This window comes from Aythya marila (assembly GCF_965140915.1).
Source record: "Aythya marila genome assembly, chromosome: 2".
NCBI lineage: Eukaryota > Metazoa > Chordata > Aves > Anseriformes > Anatidae > Aythya > Aythya marila.
Window position 1 is genome coordinate 65,776,845 of NC_139043.1, and position 17,220 is coordinate 65,794,064.

General features: G+C 40.3%; 1 protein-coding gene across 6 annotated transcripts in view; it reads left to right on the forward strand.

Moving 5' to 3' along the window:
• Positions 1-17,220, forward strand: part of MYRIP (myosin VIIA and Rab interacting protein) — a 221,623-nt gene that overhangs the window by 187,132 nt on the left and 17,271 nt on the right. For 5 of the 6 annotated variants that reach the window (XM_082754950.1, XM_082754953.1, XM_082754951.1 and 2 more), the window contains one exon: positions 2,872-3,111. The exons of the other annotated variant lie outside the window; for it this stretch is intronic. In XM_082754950.1, coding sequence (XP_082611076.1) covers positions 2,872-3,111 — 240 coding nt within the window. The remainder of the gene's footprint in view (positions 1-2,871; positions 3,112-17,220) is intronic. 6 annotated transcript variants of the gene reach the window in all.

The following is a 17,220-nucleotide window of genomic DNA, read 5'->3' on the forward strand; positions in this document are numbered from 1 at the left end:
GCAGCATATGAGCTCCCCTTGCCTAGGAAATTATGTTTTTGATTTTACATCCTGCTGAAGCCTCACAGCTTAGCAATATTGTCCCATCAGGCCTTCACCCCATCAGGCCAGCTGGTAGACTCCAAGTGATTTTGCTGAACTTTGGGTAGAGGCAGTAACGATCGACCTAACAGGTGCTGCCATGTGTGATCTGGGAGACAAGCATTTTTTTCAGGCCCCTAGAGGAACTGTGCACTTCTTGCATGGTACAGCAATGAGGTAGAAATATAAGAAAACCTACATCTCTAGACTGACAGCCTTCCTCACTGCTCTGCTAGTACCCAGCTTATTTAAACAAGATTATTAAACTTTTGTTTTTGCAAGTTTGATCTGCTCAAATGTCTGCATTGAATGATGGTGTTTGTTTGTTTAGTTTTGTTTTCTCTCCCTTGCAGACTCAGCCCCAAGGTGAACTCTTTCTGTCTAGACATTGCTAGAGGAAGCCCACATTCATGGTGCTGAGCTGTTAGAACTCACTAGCAAATCTCATAATCCTAAACCACATGACTTGGTAGATGGGAGAGTAGGTCTTTGGAGGTACCTATTAAATAAATGCAAGTACCTCATTTAAATAAAAGGGGATTCTAGTAATAAGCTGAGACCAGATAACTAATAATACATATCTCAACTTTAATACAATATATCTCCACTAAACTGTATTCTCTCCTAAAATACAAGTGCACCATTTAGCTGTGCTTTCTATCCTGTAAAGTCTCTAAGTTATGATTGTTTTTCTCCAAATTGATGGATATATGGATTCAGCAACAACTTTCAGATATTATTGTAATTTAGAAACATGTATGTTTCATTACCAAATTGTTGGAGGGGAGTGTAATGAATTGTTGTGTGAAATGCAAGATATATCTGAAAAAAAAAATATATTGATCCTATTTTTTTTTTACTAAAATGTTGAAAATATACCAGTCACGTAGTAGAAGTATATCATAACATATTATAAAACCAAAGTGGAAACTCACTGATTTGAAATCTTGTTCTTGATCTTACTCAAAGCAGTTTGGAAGTTCATTTGAAAGAAAAGGCCTTTTACTCAGCAAAAGCTGATTGTACAGGAAAAAAATAAATGATGACATGAGCCTGTGGTTCCCCTTTTAAAATGGCTTGCCATGTATTTTCAAATCCTGATTTTCTAAAAGGGCCTTCCACATTTTGAAAGTGAGCTATAAAGCTATAATCTAGTTGTGTAATTGATTTACAGATAACTGCAGAAAAAAATAGTCCAGAAATCTGTGAAAGTTCTAAACAATACAGGATAGTTTACTGTGTGAGAGATGAATGCTGACACTACAAACATGACGTGTCGATCCATTAAGAACACTTGAGCAGGTAGAGTTTCTGAGGAAGTTGTCAGTTAACATTTCCTGTGAGAATTGGAGGTAATTGTACTGTCCATAACTATGACTGCTGAGCCTGCAGAGAGAGTAGCTGTGCAAAGCAGATCTCCTGTTTATGTGTTTCCGAATGAATGATAAAGAAAACATAGCTTTTAGTCTCTCCAGACAAATCTGGTCCTGTCACAGTAGGAGAGCGTAAGACAAATAGGAATAATTTCCTGGCAAATAGGAATAATTTCTTATGCTAGAATTGCTTCAAATCACCATCTTAGACCTGCTGCAATGTGCCTGCCACTTCTGGGTCCTAGGCTGCATTCTTTACAGCCTCCTCCTGGGTGTTTTTGTCATGATTGCACTCTGTGTCAAAGAATTTGTCACTTCTGAAACCCATCCCATTCCACCTTACTTTATGCACTTGGTTGAAGCACTGAACAAAGTGTCCAGTTATTCTGAGCTCTCTCTTAGCAGTCAGCAGAGGAAGAATAGCATTTCCAGAAAGCAGTTAATGTTATAGGCTATGTAGTTCTGGGAGATGCTCTCTCCCTCCATGAACTGTAGTGGGAAACTGTGTCCTAATCAGACAGCACAGATCCAGAAAATTAGTTGGTACATATCCAGACATTAGTTTTTGATATAGTCATCAGGCACTTTTAGATTTCCTGCAAGGAAAAAAAAAAAAAAAAAAACTTTTCCACATCATTAAATATTGGGCAGGCAACAGGCCAGACAGACTTGTAAAAGGATTTTGTTTTTCTTCTATTCGGCCTGCAAAGTAAAGGACTCGTCATGGTCAAATCTGTAGCACCAACCATATTTAACCAAGCATCTGAGTACTTCCCACCTTTAAGGATCCAAAAGTAAGAAAAGAAGGTGTTCCTGGAGATTGAACTTGTTCTAAGGAGGCTGGTGTTTGGAGAATAATTGTAGCTGTAGTGGATCCACCTATGTAAATGTTCACTGGGAAAGCTGAAAATCTGTCACTTAAAAAAGGAAAGATTTTTTAAAAACTTGTTTCTAGTAATCATAAGAAAATAAGGATAATGCTCAAGACCAGCTGGCAGGGAATTTAAGCACAGCTTTCAGCTGGAAAGTGGACACAACTGTCAGGTTGTCATGGATAAGTGATTTCATTCCCACACTTCAGTTTCTTTATATGCACCATAACTGAGAGTGATGGAAATGCAGTACTGAGAACAAGAATCGCCATTTATGCTTTTGTTTTATTAGCTGCACACAGATACGTAATGATTTCGATAGTTCCTTTCTATATAATATAAAAGTAGCCAGGAATGATAAATATTATCCAACAGGTGTGGGTTTACTGGCCTTCTTCTATAAAGATGTGGTAACTTCTTATCAGCACACTTTGCTTTCTTTCCAGCTTCTCTTCAGTGATCTTATCTACCCTTTTCTAGGAAGCTGCTTGCTTTCCTGCTGTACCTATACAGTAATTATTACTGTTCTTCCAATTTCTTTGTAGGATTTAGATGATTTATCAGAAACAGATATAAGCAGTGAGGATCAGCATTGTAGTATCAAGCCTGACCTTATGGACGAGGAGCTTAAAACCAGGTTATTTCAGCTTGAAGCTAAAATGAGTGACAAGGAAACATCTTCTGGTGAAGAACAAGAGTCTGAACCTAGAACAGATCCCGAAAACCAAAAGGAGAGTTTGTCCTCAGAAGAAAATGACAAAAGTATCCAGGAAGAGTTAAAGAAGGTAAGTGGTCATTATAGGGGAGTGAGCTCAATACTGTAAAAGTCAGAATCCAGAAATAGTTGCTTGTGGTTAGAGAATAAAACATAGCTGATTAAAACAAAGTAGGTCCTTTAAACTGGGTCTGAGCCTGCAATACTTGTGCAAGTAAAACTTCAATTAAGGTGTGGGCTTCTTCCTTTGAGCCTACAGCATTAACTCTAAAGCAGTGAACTTAGTTTCTGTAATAAACATGTTAACTGATTGATACTAAAGAAACTATGTCTGTTTATACTAACTGTGAATGTACTTGTATATTTTTATTTAAAGGCATGTTCAGATCTCCTTTTTTTCTCCTTACTAATCAGCAAGCAAGGTTTAAGATTTTTGTTTTTGTTTTTATTATTGTTTTTTATTTGCTCCCCTGTTTTTAGTATTTTTAGGTCATTCTGATGCTGTTTTCGTCCATCCGTACAGTGGCAGGGAGGGGTACCGAGAGGACACGAAGAGCCCACCTGATAAACATGTGTCTCAGAGGCTGGTGCCAACACAGAAATTTTGTTTTTTTTTGACCATGAGGCACTTTACTCGGCACCTGGCCTGATGGCTGCAGACGGGTCCCACCTATCTCTAAGGGGAAAATGGATCCTGCCCAGGAGCTGGCAGGGCTCATTGAGAGGGCTTTAAACTAGGTAAGAAGGGGGACAGGGCTGAAATAAGGCTTGTTGGAGGTGTGCCAGGGAGAACAATGGCAAGGCTGGGAGAGAAGGCAATGGTCCAGCTGAATGCACTAATGCACGCAGCATGGGTAACAAACAAGAGGAGCTGGAAGCCATCGTGCAGCAGGCAGGCTATGACTTGGTTGCCATCATGGAAACATGGTGGGACCACTCCCATGACTGCAGTGCTGCAATGTCTGGCTATAGGCTCTTCAGAAGGGACAGGCAGCATGGAAGGGGTGGTGGTGTGGCTCTCTATATTAGAGTGTTTTGATGTTGTGGAACTCGAGACTGGGAATGATAAGGTTGATTCCCTACGGGTTAGGATCAGCGGGAAGGCTGACAAAGCAAGCATCCTGGTTGGGGGTCTGTAATACACCGCCAAACCAGGATGAGGAGACTGATGAGGAATTCTACAGGCAGCTGGCACAATTCGTGAAATCATCAGCACTTGTTCTCGAGGGGGACTTCAACTTCCCAGATATATCCTGGAAGCACAACACAGCCCAGAGAAAACAGTATAGGAGGTTTCTGGAAAGCATGGAAGATAAATTCCTGACTCAGCTAGTTAGTGAGCCTACCAGGGGAGATGCCCTGCTAGACCTTCTGTTCACAAACAGGGAAGGACTGGTGGGAGATGTGGTGGTCGGGAGCTGTCTTGGACAGAGTGACCACAAAATTGTAGAGTTCTCCATTCTTGGCAAAGTCAAGAAGGGGACCAGTAAAACTGCTGTCTTGGACTTCCGGAGGGCTGGCTTTGAGTTGTTCAGGACACTGGTTGATAGAGTCGCTTGGGAGGTGGTTCTGAAGGGCAGAGGAGTCCAGGAAGACTGGGCACTCTTCAAGAAGGAAATCTTAATGGCTCAGGAGCTGTCTGTCCTGACGTGCCTAAAGATGAGCCAGCACAGAATAAGACCAGCCTGGCTGAACAGAGAGTTGTGGCTTGAGCTTAGGAGAAAAAAAGAGGGTTTATAATCTTTGGAAAAGAGGATGGGCCACTCAGGAAGACTATAAGGATGTTGCGAGGCTGTGCAGGGACAAAATTAGAAAGGCCAAAGCTAATCTGGAGCTCAAACTGGCTACTGCTGTTAAAGATAACAGAAAATGTTTTTATAAATACATCAACACAAAAAAGAGGACTAAGGAGAATCTCCATCCTTTACTGGATGCAGAGGGAAACTTGGTGCCGAGAGATGAAGAAAAGGCGGAGGTGCTTAATGCCTTCTTTGCCTCAGTCTTTAGCAGCAAGAGTAGTTGTTCTGTGGTTACCCAGCACCCCAAGCTGGTAGAAGGGTATGGGGAGCAGAATGTAGTGGCCCTCATAACCCACTAGGAAATGGTTGGCGACCTGCTACAGCACTTGGATGTACAAAAGTCGATGAGGCTGGATGGGATCCACCCAAGGATACTAAGAGAACTGGCGGAGGAGCTAGCCAAGCCGCTTTCCATCATTTTATCAGCAGACCTGGCTATCAGGGGAGGTCCCGGTTTACTGGCAGATAGCAAACTTGATGCCCATCTACAAGAAGGGCTGGAGGGTAGACCCAGGGAAGCTCATGGAGCAGATATCTTGAGTGTCATCACGCAGCACTTGCAGGACAACCAGGCAATCAGGCCCAGACAGCATGGGTTTATGAAAGGCAGGTCCTGCTTGACGAACCTGATCTCCTTCTATGACAAAGTGACATGCTGGGTGAATGAGGGAAACGCTGAGGATGTGGTCTACCTTGACTTCAGTAAGGCCTTTGACACTGTTCCCCACAACATTCTCCTCAAGAAAGTGGCTGCTCTTGGCTTGGACTGGCATATGCTTCGTTGGGCTAAAAACTGGCTGTATAGCTGGGCCCAAAGAGTTGTGGTGAATGGAGTCAAATCCAGCTGGAGGCCGGTCACTAGTGGCGTCCCCCAGGGCTCAGTACTGGGGCCAGTCCTCCTTAATATCTTTCTTGATGATCTGGATGCGGAGATCGAGTGCACCCTCAGTAAGTTTGCAGATGATACCAAGTTAGGTGCGTGTGTTGATCTGCTCGAGGGTAGGAAGGCTCTGCAGGACGATCTGGATAGGCTGGACTGATGGGCTCAGGCCAACTGTATGAAGTTCAACAAGGCCAAGTGCCAGGTCCTGCACCTGGGGCACAACAACCCCAAGCAGAACTACAGGCTGGGAGAGGAATGGTTGGAAAGCTGCCAGGCGGAGAAGGACCTGGGAGTATTGGTTGATAGTCGGCTGAATGTGAGCCAGCAGTTTGCTCAGGTGGCCAAGAAGGCCAACAGCATCCTGGCTTGTATAAGAAACAGTGTGACCAGCAGGGCTAGGGAAGTGATTGTCCCCTTGTACTCAGCTCTGGTAAGGCCGCACCTCGAGTACTGTGTTCAGATTTGGACCCCTCACTACAAGAAGGACATGGAGGTGCTCGAGCGAGTCCAGAGAAGGGCGACGAAGCTGGTGAGGGGTCTGGAGAACAAGCCTTACGAGGAACGGTTGAGGGAACTGGAATTGTTCAGACTGGAAAAGAGAAGGCTCAGCGGCGACCTTATCGCTCTCCATAGGTACCTTAAAGGAGGCTGTAGCAAGGTGGGGATTGGTCTATTCTCCCACGTGCCTGGTGACAGGATGAGGGAGAATGGGCTAAAGTTGTGCCAGGGGAGTTTTAGGTTGGATGTTAGGAAGAAATTCTTTACTGAAAGGGTTGTGAGGCATTGGAATGGGCTGCCCAGGGAAGTGGTGGAGTCACCATCCCTGGAGGTCTTTAAAAGACGTTTAGATGTAGCACTTAGTGATATGGTTTAGTGGAGGACTTGTTAGTGTTAGGTCAGAGTTTGGACTCTATGATCTTGAGGTCTCTTCCAACCTAGATGATTTTGTGATTCTGTGATATCATAGATTCTTCTTTTGCTTCTCTGTTGGAATATTTTGTGCTTCCCTAAAACTTTATGGCCCTGTTACATTGTCAGCTAATAGGTTTCTGCCAGTAGTAATGTATTCTGATGAAACAGTAATCCAGTGTCAGTTGTGATAATGAATGAGATCTTCCATTCACACCATTTCACCCTACAGTAAGATGTCTGACTTAAAGTGTCACTCCACCTAACACTTGCTCTCTTCCTTTACTGCTTCTGAATTTCTCTTCATATCATATAGTGTACTGGAATGTGGTATTCAGCCATTTTTTTCATTTCACCATAGAGGAGAATTTCAGAAAGTCCTATTAAGTCTTTAGTTCTAGACTTTAATTGTATCATGTCATACTTAGCTAGCCTATGTATTTCTGAATAATTTGATATTGCTGGTCTGTCTTTGTAAACCAAAGATGAGCTAAATTTAATGTGTTTTATATAGAAGGAAATGATCTCTTCACCTGGTCTGTTGGATGCTGGTGGCCTTCTTTTCTACAGGGGCACATTCAACCTGGTGTCCACCAGGAACCCTGTTTCTTTTTCTGCCAAGCTGTTTCCCAGCCAGATAGTCTCTGGCATGTACTGGGATAATTCCTCCCCATGTGCAGAACTTTGCATTTCTTTTTGTTGAACTTTATGAGATTCCTATCAGCCCATTTCTCTAGCCTGTCGAGGTCCCTCTGCATGGGAACAAAACCATCTCAGGTATGAACCACTATTCTCAGTTTAGGATATACTCTGTCTCATTGCTTCCAAAAATGATGATGTTAAATAGTACTAGCTGCTGGGATACATCACTAGTGACTGATCTCCAACTGGACTTCAAGCCTCTGATAACACTTTCAGACCACCAGTTCAGGAAATTTTAACCCACCTCACTGTCTACATATTCAGTCCCTACTTGCTCAATTCATCTATGCAGATGTTATGGAAGACAGCTTTGAAAGACTCATTAAAGACAAAATAAACAACATTCAGTGCTCTCCCCATGTCCAGTGAAGTAGTCATTTCATTATAGAAAGCTATCAGGTTGACTAGGCATGATGTCCCTTTCATAAGTCACCTTCTCATCTTTCTTATGTTTGGAAATGGCTTCAAGGAGTATTTGCTCCTAAATCAGCTCTCAGGAACCATCCCCAGATTGCCACAATCTTTAAAATCTTAAGTTAAAAAAAGTGGTCTCACTTAAACAGGGACCAGTTTCCACAGCTCTTGAGAGTGCATCCCTATCAGGTCCCAAGGACATGCACATGTCCCATTCATTAAAATGTTTGCTAGCCTGTTCTTCCTCTACTGAGGGTTAGTTTTAATTGCCCCAGACTTTCTCATGGGTTTCAGTGGCCTGGAATTCCTGAGAGCAAATCTTACGTATAAACTGAGATGAAGGTGACACTGAATAGCATAGTCTTTTCCTTGTCCTGCTTCACCAGGTCTCTGCAGTAATGGGTCAATTTTCCCTTATCTGCCTTTTGCTGGTGGTTTATCTGCAGAAGCCATTCTTCTTGCCCTTTGTGTTCCTCACCAGATTCAACTACAGGTGGCTTTTGACTTTTTTGGCACCATTCTTACCATTCTTACATGCTTGGACAGTGTCTCTGTAATACATCTGGGCCAGCTGATCCTGCTTCCACATCCTGGTGTATTAGTTCTTTATATCATTTGAATAAAATACTTTACCTTTCAAATGAATAGATTTCCTTTAGAAAGCTGTCCAACTCTTGTTCAAAGCTGAGCTTTGCAGTTGAGACCCCAAGAGTTGAGTGGTGTACACACAGCAGACAAGAACAAGCCTAAGTAGATCTGAGGCATAAGAGTGCTTGACTAGCAAGAGGCAGCACCGGGCTTCTTGTGTGGACATGTTGACCATCTCTGAATGAAATAAAAGCCCCTTTTGGGAGCAAGGTTTGAAACACAAATGACTTTCTTGCCCAAGGTTAATGTCCCATTTTCAGTAGGAAGGATGGAGAGTGCCTTCACCTAAGACAGTCTGTGGATGTGGCTTCAAGCCCTTTGCTCCTATGGACTGCCTCAAACCTATGCTTGTGTATATTCTTACCTACCATACACTCAAGGTAGCTGCTGTTCCATCTTCATTGTTTGGCCTAAAGTCTTCAGCTGTGTTTTCCATTTCTCTGAATGCAAGCAGTAGATTTTTGCCTTAAAACAACATGATGAAGTTCCCCAGTTATGTAATCGTCAGGAACAAAAGAAATGGCTAAACTGAGTAAATTGGCACTCGCTCTGCAGGTCTTTGGAAACTTTTGCCTCTGGTGACAGTATTAGGGATAAGCACTTATGTTACACAGATGAGATTTTCACATCCTATAGCCAGACCTCCAGGTATTTGTTAAGAAAAATACCAAGAAAAAGGTGTCAGGAGGGGATTGGCTGAAGTCCACTCAGATTCATGATCTAAAATGAATTGAGCAAGACATGCAAAATCTAAATTTATTCCTTGTCCATTGTCTGTGTTTTGTGGTGTATTTATTCATCCGCATGCATCTACAAAGTAATATTAGTTGCTTTTCCTCCTCTAATTTTATATAAATTCAACATTTGAAATAATGCAAAGCTTAATATATTTTTTCTTAATATAGTTTCCTTAAGTTTAAAAAAGAAAAGGCACACTATGTTCAGCAAAAAAAGTGAATGCCTGGAGTTTTTAATTCTTTATTGGTTTTGGTTGGAAAAGAAAAAAAAAAGTCTTAGTCATTCCTAATTGCAGTATATATTCTTCTTGTCTATAATGAAGAAACCAAAATATCCCAGTACTATTCATGGCTTTAGAGGAATTGATAGCAGAAATTGCTTTGGATGTAGAGAAACAAACAGCCTGCTTTTGTTCTTAGCCCTGACAGTTGTCTTTAAAGGTGATTTAAATCTTCTGATGTGTGCCTTCTCTTTGGGAAGGTGGCTGTCCAGCATCTTACAATAAAATACTGAAGAAGGTGATGGTGTATAATACCAGGTGTGGCTATGGTAACCTAAGATATGAAGACATACCTAAATTCATTAGGATAGAGTAGAGTAGAGTAGAACAGAACAGAACAGAATAGAGAACAGAAGAACAGAACAGAATAGAATCAAATCGAATCAAATCAAATTGAATCGGTCAGTTGGAAGGAACCTTCAAATATCATCTGGTACATTTGCCTGACCACTTCAGAACTAACCAAAAGTAAAATCATATATAAACATGCAATACCTTTAAAATGAGTGTATGACATATCTCAATGGAGACAAGCATAGAAAACTTCAGGGAACCAGTAATTTTAGATGCCTCAAAAAGCCAAATGTCCCAGTATGCTGTCTATTTAAAAAGCCCAATTTCTGAAGAATACATGTGTAGGGAATTGATCTTTCAGACTGGCATTTAACATTCTCAGACAGAGACACAGACTTCTGATAGGGGCATTGAGTTTCAAATTAAGTTTACAGAAGCTCTAATTCTGAACAATTATAAGGAGAGCTCATTTGCCCACAGTCTGCTTTGAGCTCCTGAACACAGATTAAATACTGTATTTTAGCTATCCTGCTTGTATTTTAGCCATCCTGCTTATATTTTAGCAGTGCTGATTGTCTTTGTTAGCTGTTAGTTTTCTATTCTCTGGCTTTATACTGGAACACATTAGCAACCTTAAATCACAAAGAATTTTTTCATAGAATCATAGAATCATAGAATATCCTGAGTTGGAAGGGACCCTTAAGGATCATCAAGTCCAACTCTTGACACCGCACAGGTCTACCCAAAAGTTCAGACTATGTGCCTAAGTTCACAGTCCAATCTTTTCTTAAATTCAGACAGGCTCGGTGCAGTGACCACTTCCCTGGGGAGCCTGTTCCAGTGTGCAACCACCCTCTCTGTGAAGAACCCCCTCCTGACGTCCAGCCTAAATTTCCCCTGCCTCAGCTTAACCCCGTTCCCGCGCATCCTGTCACTAGTGTTAATGGAGAAAAGGTCTCCTGCCTCTTGACAACCCCTTGCGAGGAAGTTGTAGACTGTGATGAGGTGCCCCCTCAGCCTCCTCTTCTCCAGGCTGAACAGGCCCAGTGACCTCAGCCGTTCCTCGTACGTCTTCCCCTCAAGGCCTTTCACCATCTTCGTAGCCCTCCTCTGGACACTCTCCAACAGTTACAATATATTGTTACAATATACCTGACCACAGAATAAAAAAGAATAAAAAAAAAAAAAAACTCTTCCATTGAATCACTGAAAATAGGATACCTGTTGGTCATGAAGATCTGACTTCTACATGTCTGCACCTTTAAAAATCTATATTTGTGGTTTTCGGTGGAAAGTGGGCATCTCATGTAGTTGCACTGAGCTGATGCTTCTATAGGCTATATATTACATTAAGACTTTTATCAATGGGAAGAATTGGCATAGCTTGAGTCTTCAGTGGGGAGTTAGCTGAAATTGGGTTTTCAGTGTGAAGTTATGGGTTCTCAGTTCTCCCCTTAAGCCGAGTTTTTGAACTGTATAACTAAAAACTTGTTTGAGATAGAAGGTTGAAAATGTTTCCTTTGAGATATTTGTTTAGGTCATGTGGGATATTTGAGGATTTAGGCGGGTATTAACACCGATTAGTATTATGCTTTAGATGTAAACCCTTCTAGACCTTCAGCACAACCGTCTTCAACATTTCTAAGCCTATGGTTGCCTAAAATGTTGTTCTGGAGATTCACAGCTCTCTAAACCAAATATAAGCCTACAGCAGGCTTGCTTTACAAATAATGTTTTGTGCTTATTATGCTACAGAAGCAATTTGTGGTCTCTGAGGAGGTTGCAGATTCCTGAAAAGCCCACTTTTTCCAGCTGTGTAATGAAAGGCTATGGTGTCCTGAATGCTCAGGCTGGAGCAGGCTGGAGTTAGCTTGCAGCCTCTCTAGATTTCAGGCGTGAACAAACCATGTTCATGTTGTGCAACTATTCTATTAGTGAAGCAACTTGGACTAGCACAGTGATTTACATATTTTTTGTGCCTTGCTTTTTTTTTTCTTTTGTTTTTTTTTTCTCGTTAAAACACTAACCAAACACTTAAGGAAAAAAGAAAAATCTGAATCCTCTCAGCAGTATCTTAATGATACTAATCCTGAGAATGCCAAGCATAATAAATGGGGTATATTTAGCTCTTGCTCTCTCCTCTTTCCTTCTATTTTTTTAATGAAGATGAACAAGCCAGGTCTGTATTTCATGGTACACCACAGAATTACATTCTAGAAAACAATTTTAGCAGAGCCTACATAAATGTGGCATTTTGAATGCAGTCTATCACTGTGACTACTTTATTGGATACTAAGCCATAGATATTGCAGAAAGCATGGCCGAAAGCACGACAGACATCAGTAGAGTCAGATCATGCTCCATCTTATTGCCCAAATAGCCTAACTTTTATAGTGAACTTAACAGGGGCGGATAGTGTCTCACACAAGATTATTGGCCAAAACCACTCAGACAAACAACTACAAGAAAACAACCCCACCTGCACGAAAACAACCCCCTGGTGATTAGCAGTCACGTAGACCTTGTCCTTGAAGCCAGCTACTGGTAACAATATTTTTCTGAATTCCTCAATTGGGCGATGTGGGAACACTGTCATGGGAACTTCTCATAGTTGCCCTGGTAGCTTGGTTTGCTCAGCTACAGCAAGCCATGGGATTTTTGCTGTTTCAAAACATCCCTCAACACATAGAGATACTGTTTAAAAAACAGACTCGCTCTTGCAAATTTTACAAATTGTCCCATGTAGCATAAACACTGAAATAGTTGTTAAAACCTCACTTGGGCTTCTGGCTTTGGTTGCTTTCATTTTGTACTTCTTTCTTAAGGTACAAAAATTAGAAAGTTAAATTTTGGTACTAATGTTCAGTTTCTGTCCTTGTTGCACTAATTTGCTGCTCGCAACTTGCTGTGTGCTTGAGGAATTTCCTTTAATCTATTTCTGCACTTACTTCTGCTCATAAAATCTTACAACCAAGGCTTAGGAACTTTTTGTTTAAATCCTGTGTTCTGTTGACATTATTACGTGACTAGGCACACAACTATTCTTTTCTCAACAGCAACCTGTGAGTAAGTTGGTTACATAGCAGTGAGATCCTGCTCCCCAAGTGCTCCTTCAAGTGATCCTGCTCCTTCAAGTTCGTTGATCATATGAATAACAGCATAAATATTCTTCCCATACAATATTTATGCCTTCACTTTCTGGAAACATTTTGCTCATCTTAGGTTTTATAAAGCTTTATTTTTGATAAAGTATGAGCTACAAGCACCATCTTCATGTGTATTTGTGCCAGAGTCCCATGTTCTTTGTTTTGAGAGAGTACATATTACATTTCTTCCCAGGCGAATTAGCACTTCTCAACTACCGGTATGATGAGATTGACATTTTCTAGAAAACCTGCCTGTCACCTCTCTCCAGCGTGAGGAATAGCTGGTAGCTGTGGATGTGAGTGCATGTTTCCACAGCAGAAAAGACAGCCAACTCCCTGAGGTGTGTGCTGGTGGCTATGCCTGGAATGCCCAGGGCTCACTGAGGGAGATTCAGTGAAAGAGAACTTATGGGACTTGGTTGCTGGAGAATATGCTCATGGTCTTGATGTAGCTGCAAAAGTGCTGTTTTTTTCCAAAGAATTGCAGGCTGTGGCAGGAGGAAACATTTGTTCTTGCAAGTGTGAGAGGTTTCACTCAACTGCAGTCTCATTTTCTATCTTTCAGGCAGGTTGCCTGTTAGGTAGAGGTCTGAAGCTGCTTGTTGGCTTTGGAAGTGCACCACATGGTGAATCCCTCCTGTGTACCACAGAGCTGTTGCAGCATAACAGTACAAGTGGCTGCAATGTTATAACAGTGGTGCTATAACAACGAGAGAGAGACTGCACCTTTTCTGGCTGGGTTTCCATGAATAGTTTACTCCAGTGCCTACACCATCCTCATAGAAGATAATGTAGTAGTTTTTGTGGTGGTTATCTTGCAGCTCTCTGAACTGAAAGCTTTCTGACAAACTGCTAGATGTCTTGGTTGGTTGGTTTGTCTGGGCAGGTTAACTGCCATCCAGCTTTGTATGCCTGAAAGCTTTGGAAATGATTGAGTAAAAATTCCCAAAGAAACAGAACTCTGTGGCTCACCTGATCAAGAAATTTAATAGCATAAGTATATTAGCTTTACTACATTGCTATTACTATGCTAATAAACCTGAGCAGTATAATGCAAGGCCATTGTCCTGGGCTGACAGAAGATGCTTGTGTATCTTCTCAGTATCTCAGTAGATATTTGCTGTTTCACATATTTACATGCAAGATTCTCAAAATAAATCATGTATGTTGGTGGATGATGGCTTTTATTATGATGTTAATTATCTGGGCAGTATTCCAAAGTCTGGAATTGAAAACTGAAAACAGGCAGCATTGTAAAATATGATGGTTAAAGTTTATGAACTGCAACCAACCTACAAACATGATTTTGAATGACAGTAAAGATCTTTTTGCAAAACAATGTGAAACAGCGTTTTGGTGTGTTTTTTGTTTTTTTCTTCTAAAAGAGGCATGAGACGTCAATCTTCATATTAGTTTATGGATCTAAAGTTTTAAATTCTCAGTTCAACGAAGCAGTCAAAGATATGTTCTGTTTTGAGCTGGGGATTTGCTGACACAAATCCCATTCAAGAGATTTCTCCCAGATACTTGCTATTACTTATTGATCTTTACTATGGAAAATTAAATTGATCCTGAGTTTGTTTTGTCAGAATATGAGTCTGGTTTCAAGCAACATAGTTGCTTCAAGAGCATTTTTAATGGCTTTTATTTTAAAAGTTTTAAATCGTTGTTGGTGATGTTTGCATTCCTCCAACTCTGACACCTTCTGAGCTCAATGCAATTGTGCCACCTGAGATGTCCTAGTATATCCTACAGGGTGATAAGCTAGTAGTTCAGAGGAAACATTATCTTCTATGTACTGTACGTGTATCACATCCATCAGCTTTGTTTGAAAGTCCTCAGGTACTTTACGTTGTTTCAAATTGTACCTTGTCTGCCTGTGTTTAAGAATCTACCTGTAGGAGTGAAGAATATGTAAGATTTCAGTTGGCTTCACACAGGGATTGCAGCACTTTTGTAAACAGGATTCCCATAGTTTCAAATTTGATACTTATCTATGTGCATGCTTGCCCAAGCCAGCTTTGTCCAATATGCATGAAATGGGGATCTCATTCAGATGTCTGACTACCAAAGTCTTATTTACTTACCAAGAAAATCTAAAAGCCATTTTACAGGTACAGCCAGAAAATCAATGAAGATTATAAGCAGCCAAGAGACGTGGCAGTGACAGATGAGCTCTATCAGATATAGCTGGAAGACACTCAAGAAAATGCTACTATTCACTTAGGTGATACCTGTCACAGCACAGCCTATAATGCAACTGTAGTTGTGTCATTGCTTCGAGGCAAAACCACATGAGTTTAAATAGACTTAAGTTAGAGGGAGGTTAAGGTAAACCTACTGACTTGACACTGAAGAGTGGTAGTGTGAAGGATTTTGTTTGTTCATCTTGGGACAGTGAACTCCAGGTGAAGGACAGTAGCAAGCAATAGGAAGTGATTTGGCACAAGATATCTCAGTTCACCCAGGTGCTTCAGATGTAAGTATCTGGCACTAGTGAGGTACACACCATTTTGTAACTGGAAACACATGCAGCATCCAAAAATTGAAGGGATGGCTAGCTTTTCATTTTCTTAACACCACTGTAAAAGTTTCCTTCTGTTGCTAGTGCTGCTTTGTTTTGTCATGGTGGAAATCAGTTTTTCCCATCTGCTTCATTTTATGAAAAACAATGTATCATTCGCAAAACCTGCCTTAATGAGATTGGTTATTTTGAATCCTACAAACAAAACTATAATAGGTATTGCTTTGTTTTAAATACCTTGGTAATAAAGCTAATATCTAAACTTTATGGTATTTTATATTTGATAGTTTCTTTATCCTTGCTGTTCATCCCAAACTTCTAAGTCTGAACCTATATAGCTATTAACCTCTGTAGATGTTAACATAACTTTTCTGCCTTTTTGTTTAACTGCTTTTCCACTCTCGAGGAAAAACAAAAGACTTTTGATCTTCATTTAAAGCTGCAGTTTTTATCCACTGTATTGCAGCAGGTGAGAGCATTTTATTTTGTCTGTGTCTTTTGACATCTCTAACATAGTAAGAGATCTTGTAAATTGATGTTGATGGTTTCCACATTTCCCAAGCAAAATTCTCAAACTCAAATTATTTTCCTAGCAATGTCAGGCCTGAAAAACCAAACCTCATGGCCAGATTCAATAAGCATTACAGAAAATGATTTTCTCATCAAGGCCAGACCTTAATGCCAGACTTTATGCCAGAGCATAAAGTGGAGCAGACTGGTTCTCTTATTTGGATTCGTTATGATAATTTGTATTGATCAATTAAGAAGAACAGAAGATAAATATATGGTATATGGTCTTCATATTCTGATGTACTGACCTATATTAAGAGATTTGGAAGGAAAAAAAATATTTCAGCAATATGTCTTTAGCAGTTTCTGACCATGGTGGTCTCCAAAGCTCTTTGTTAACTCCCGATTTAAAAAATGAACAAAACCCTTGAACAAAACAAAACCCTTAATTCATTGTAGAGGTTTTTGACAGTGCATAGGTACTTTCTCACATTGCTGATAGTGTCTATTGCTTATCATTCTTCTTGGTGGGATGAGGTTTCATATTCTGTGCTATTTGAGTCTTAGCTTATTGGAATCCGGTTTTTAGAACAGGTTTTCATTTTATTTACTGAGCAAATATATGCTTACCTTGTATTTTAAAATGCATGCTATTTTAGTATCTCTTATGTAGTACTAAGCAAATTAATTTTGTAGCATTCTCTCAGCCATAAAAAAAGGAATCACTTTTTTTGTGTCCAAGGTTGATGCTTAATTCAGCAAAACGCATAACCCCCTCAGTTTTTTCTTTTTTCCATAATCTTAGAGTCAAGTTCTGTCCTGTAAGTTTTAATTGCCTTTTAGATCTTTTATTTTTTTTCTTTAGTAAAAATATCAAAGATGATTTTAAAGAAAAAATATTTTTCCGTTTGTGCAACATCATCATCCTGTAGATACTCTTACAGAATCCTGTGCAGATTTTAAGAATTGAATATTTCCATTTCCAACTTGGACCATAATATTATAACCACTGGAAAATAATTTTCTTCCTCACAAGTATGGGAACCTTGGTTTTATAAACAAGACATTGCAAATTATTAAAATTAGCATCTGTAACTATATTAACACAGTGGACTGAATTCATTAGTTAAAATGTAGTATTGAGAATTACCTGCCACAACCAAAAAGACAGAATAATACCTGATAAGGTAATTTGGCTGTGAGGTAATTTAACTTTCATTTTCTAAATGAGGACACATAAATGAAGTTATTGACGTTAAAGTCAAGGCAAGAAAACTTACGCCTGTGAGTCATTTTGTAATAGCATGTCTTTTCATAGTACACTTTTCTTCA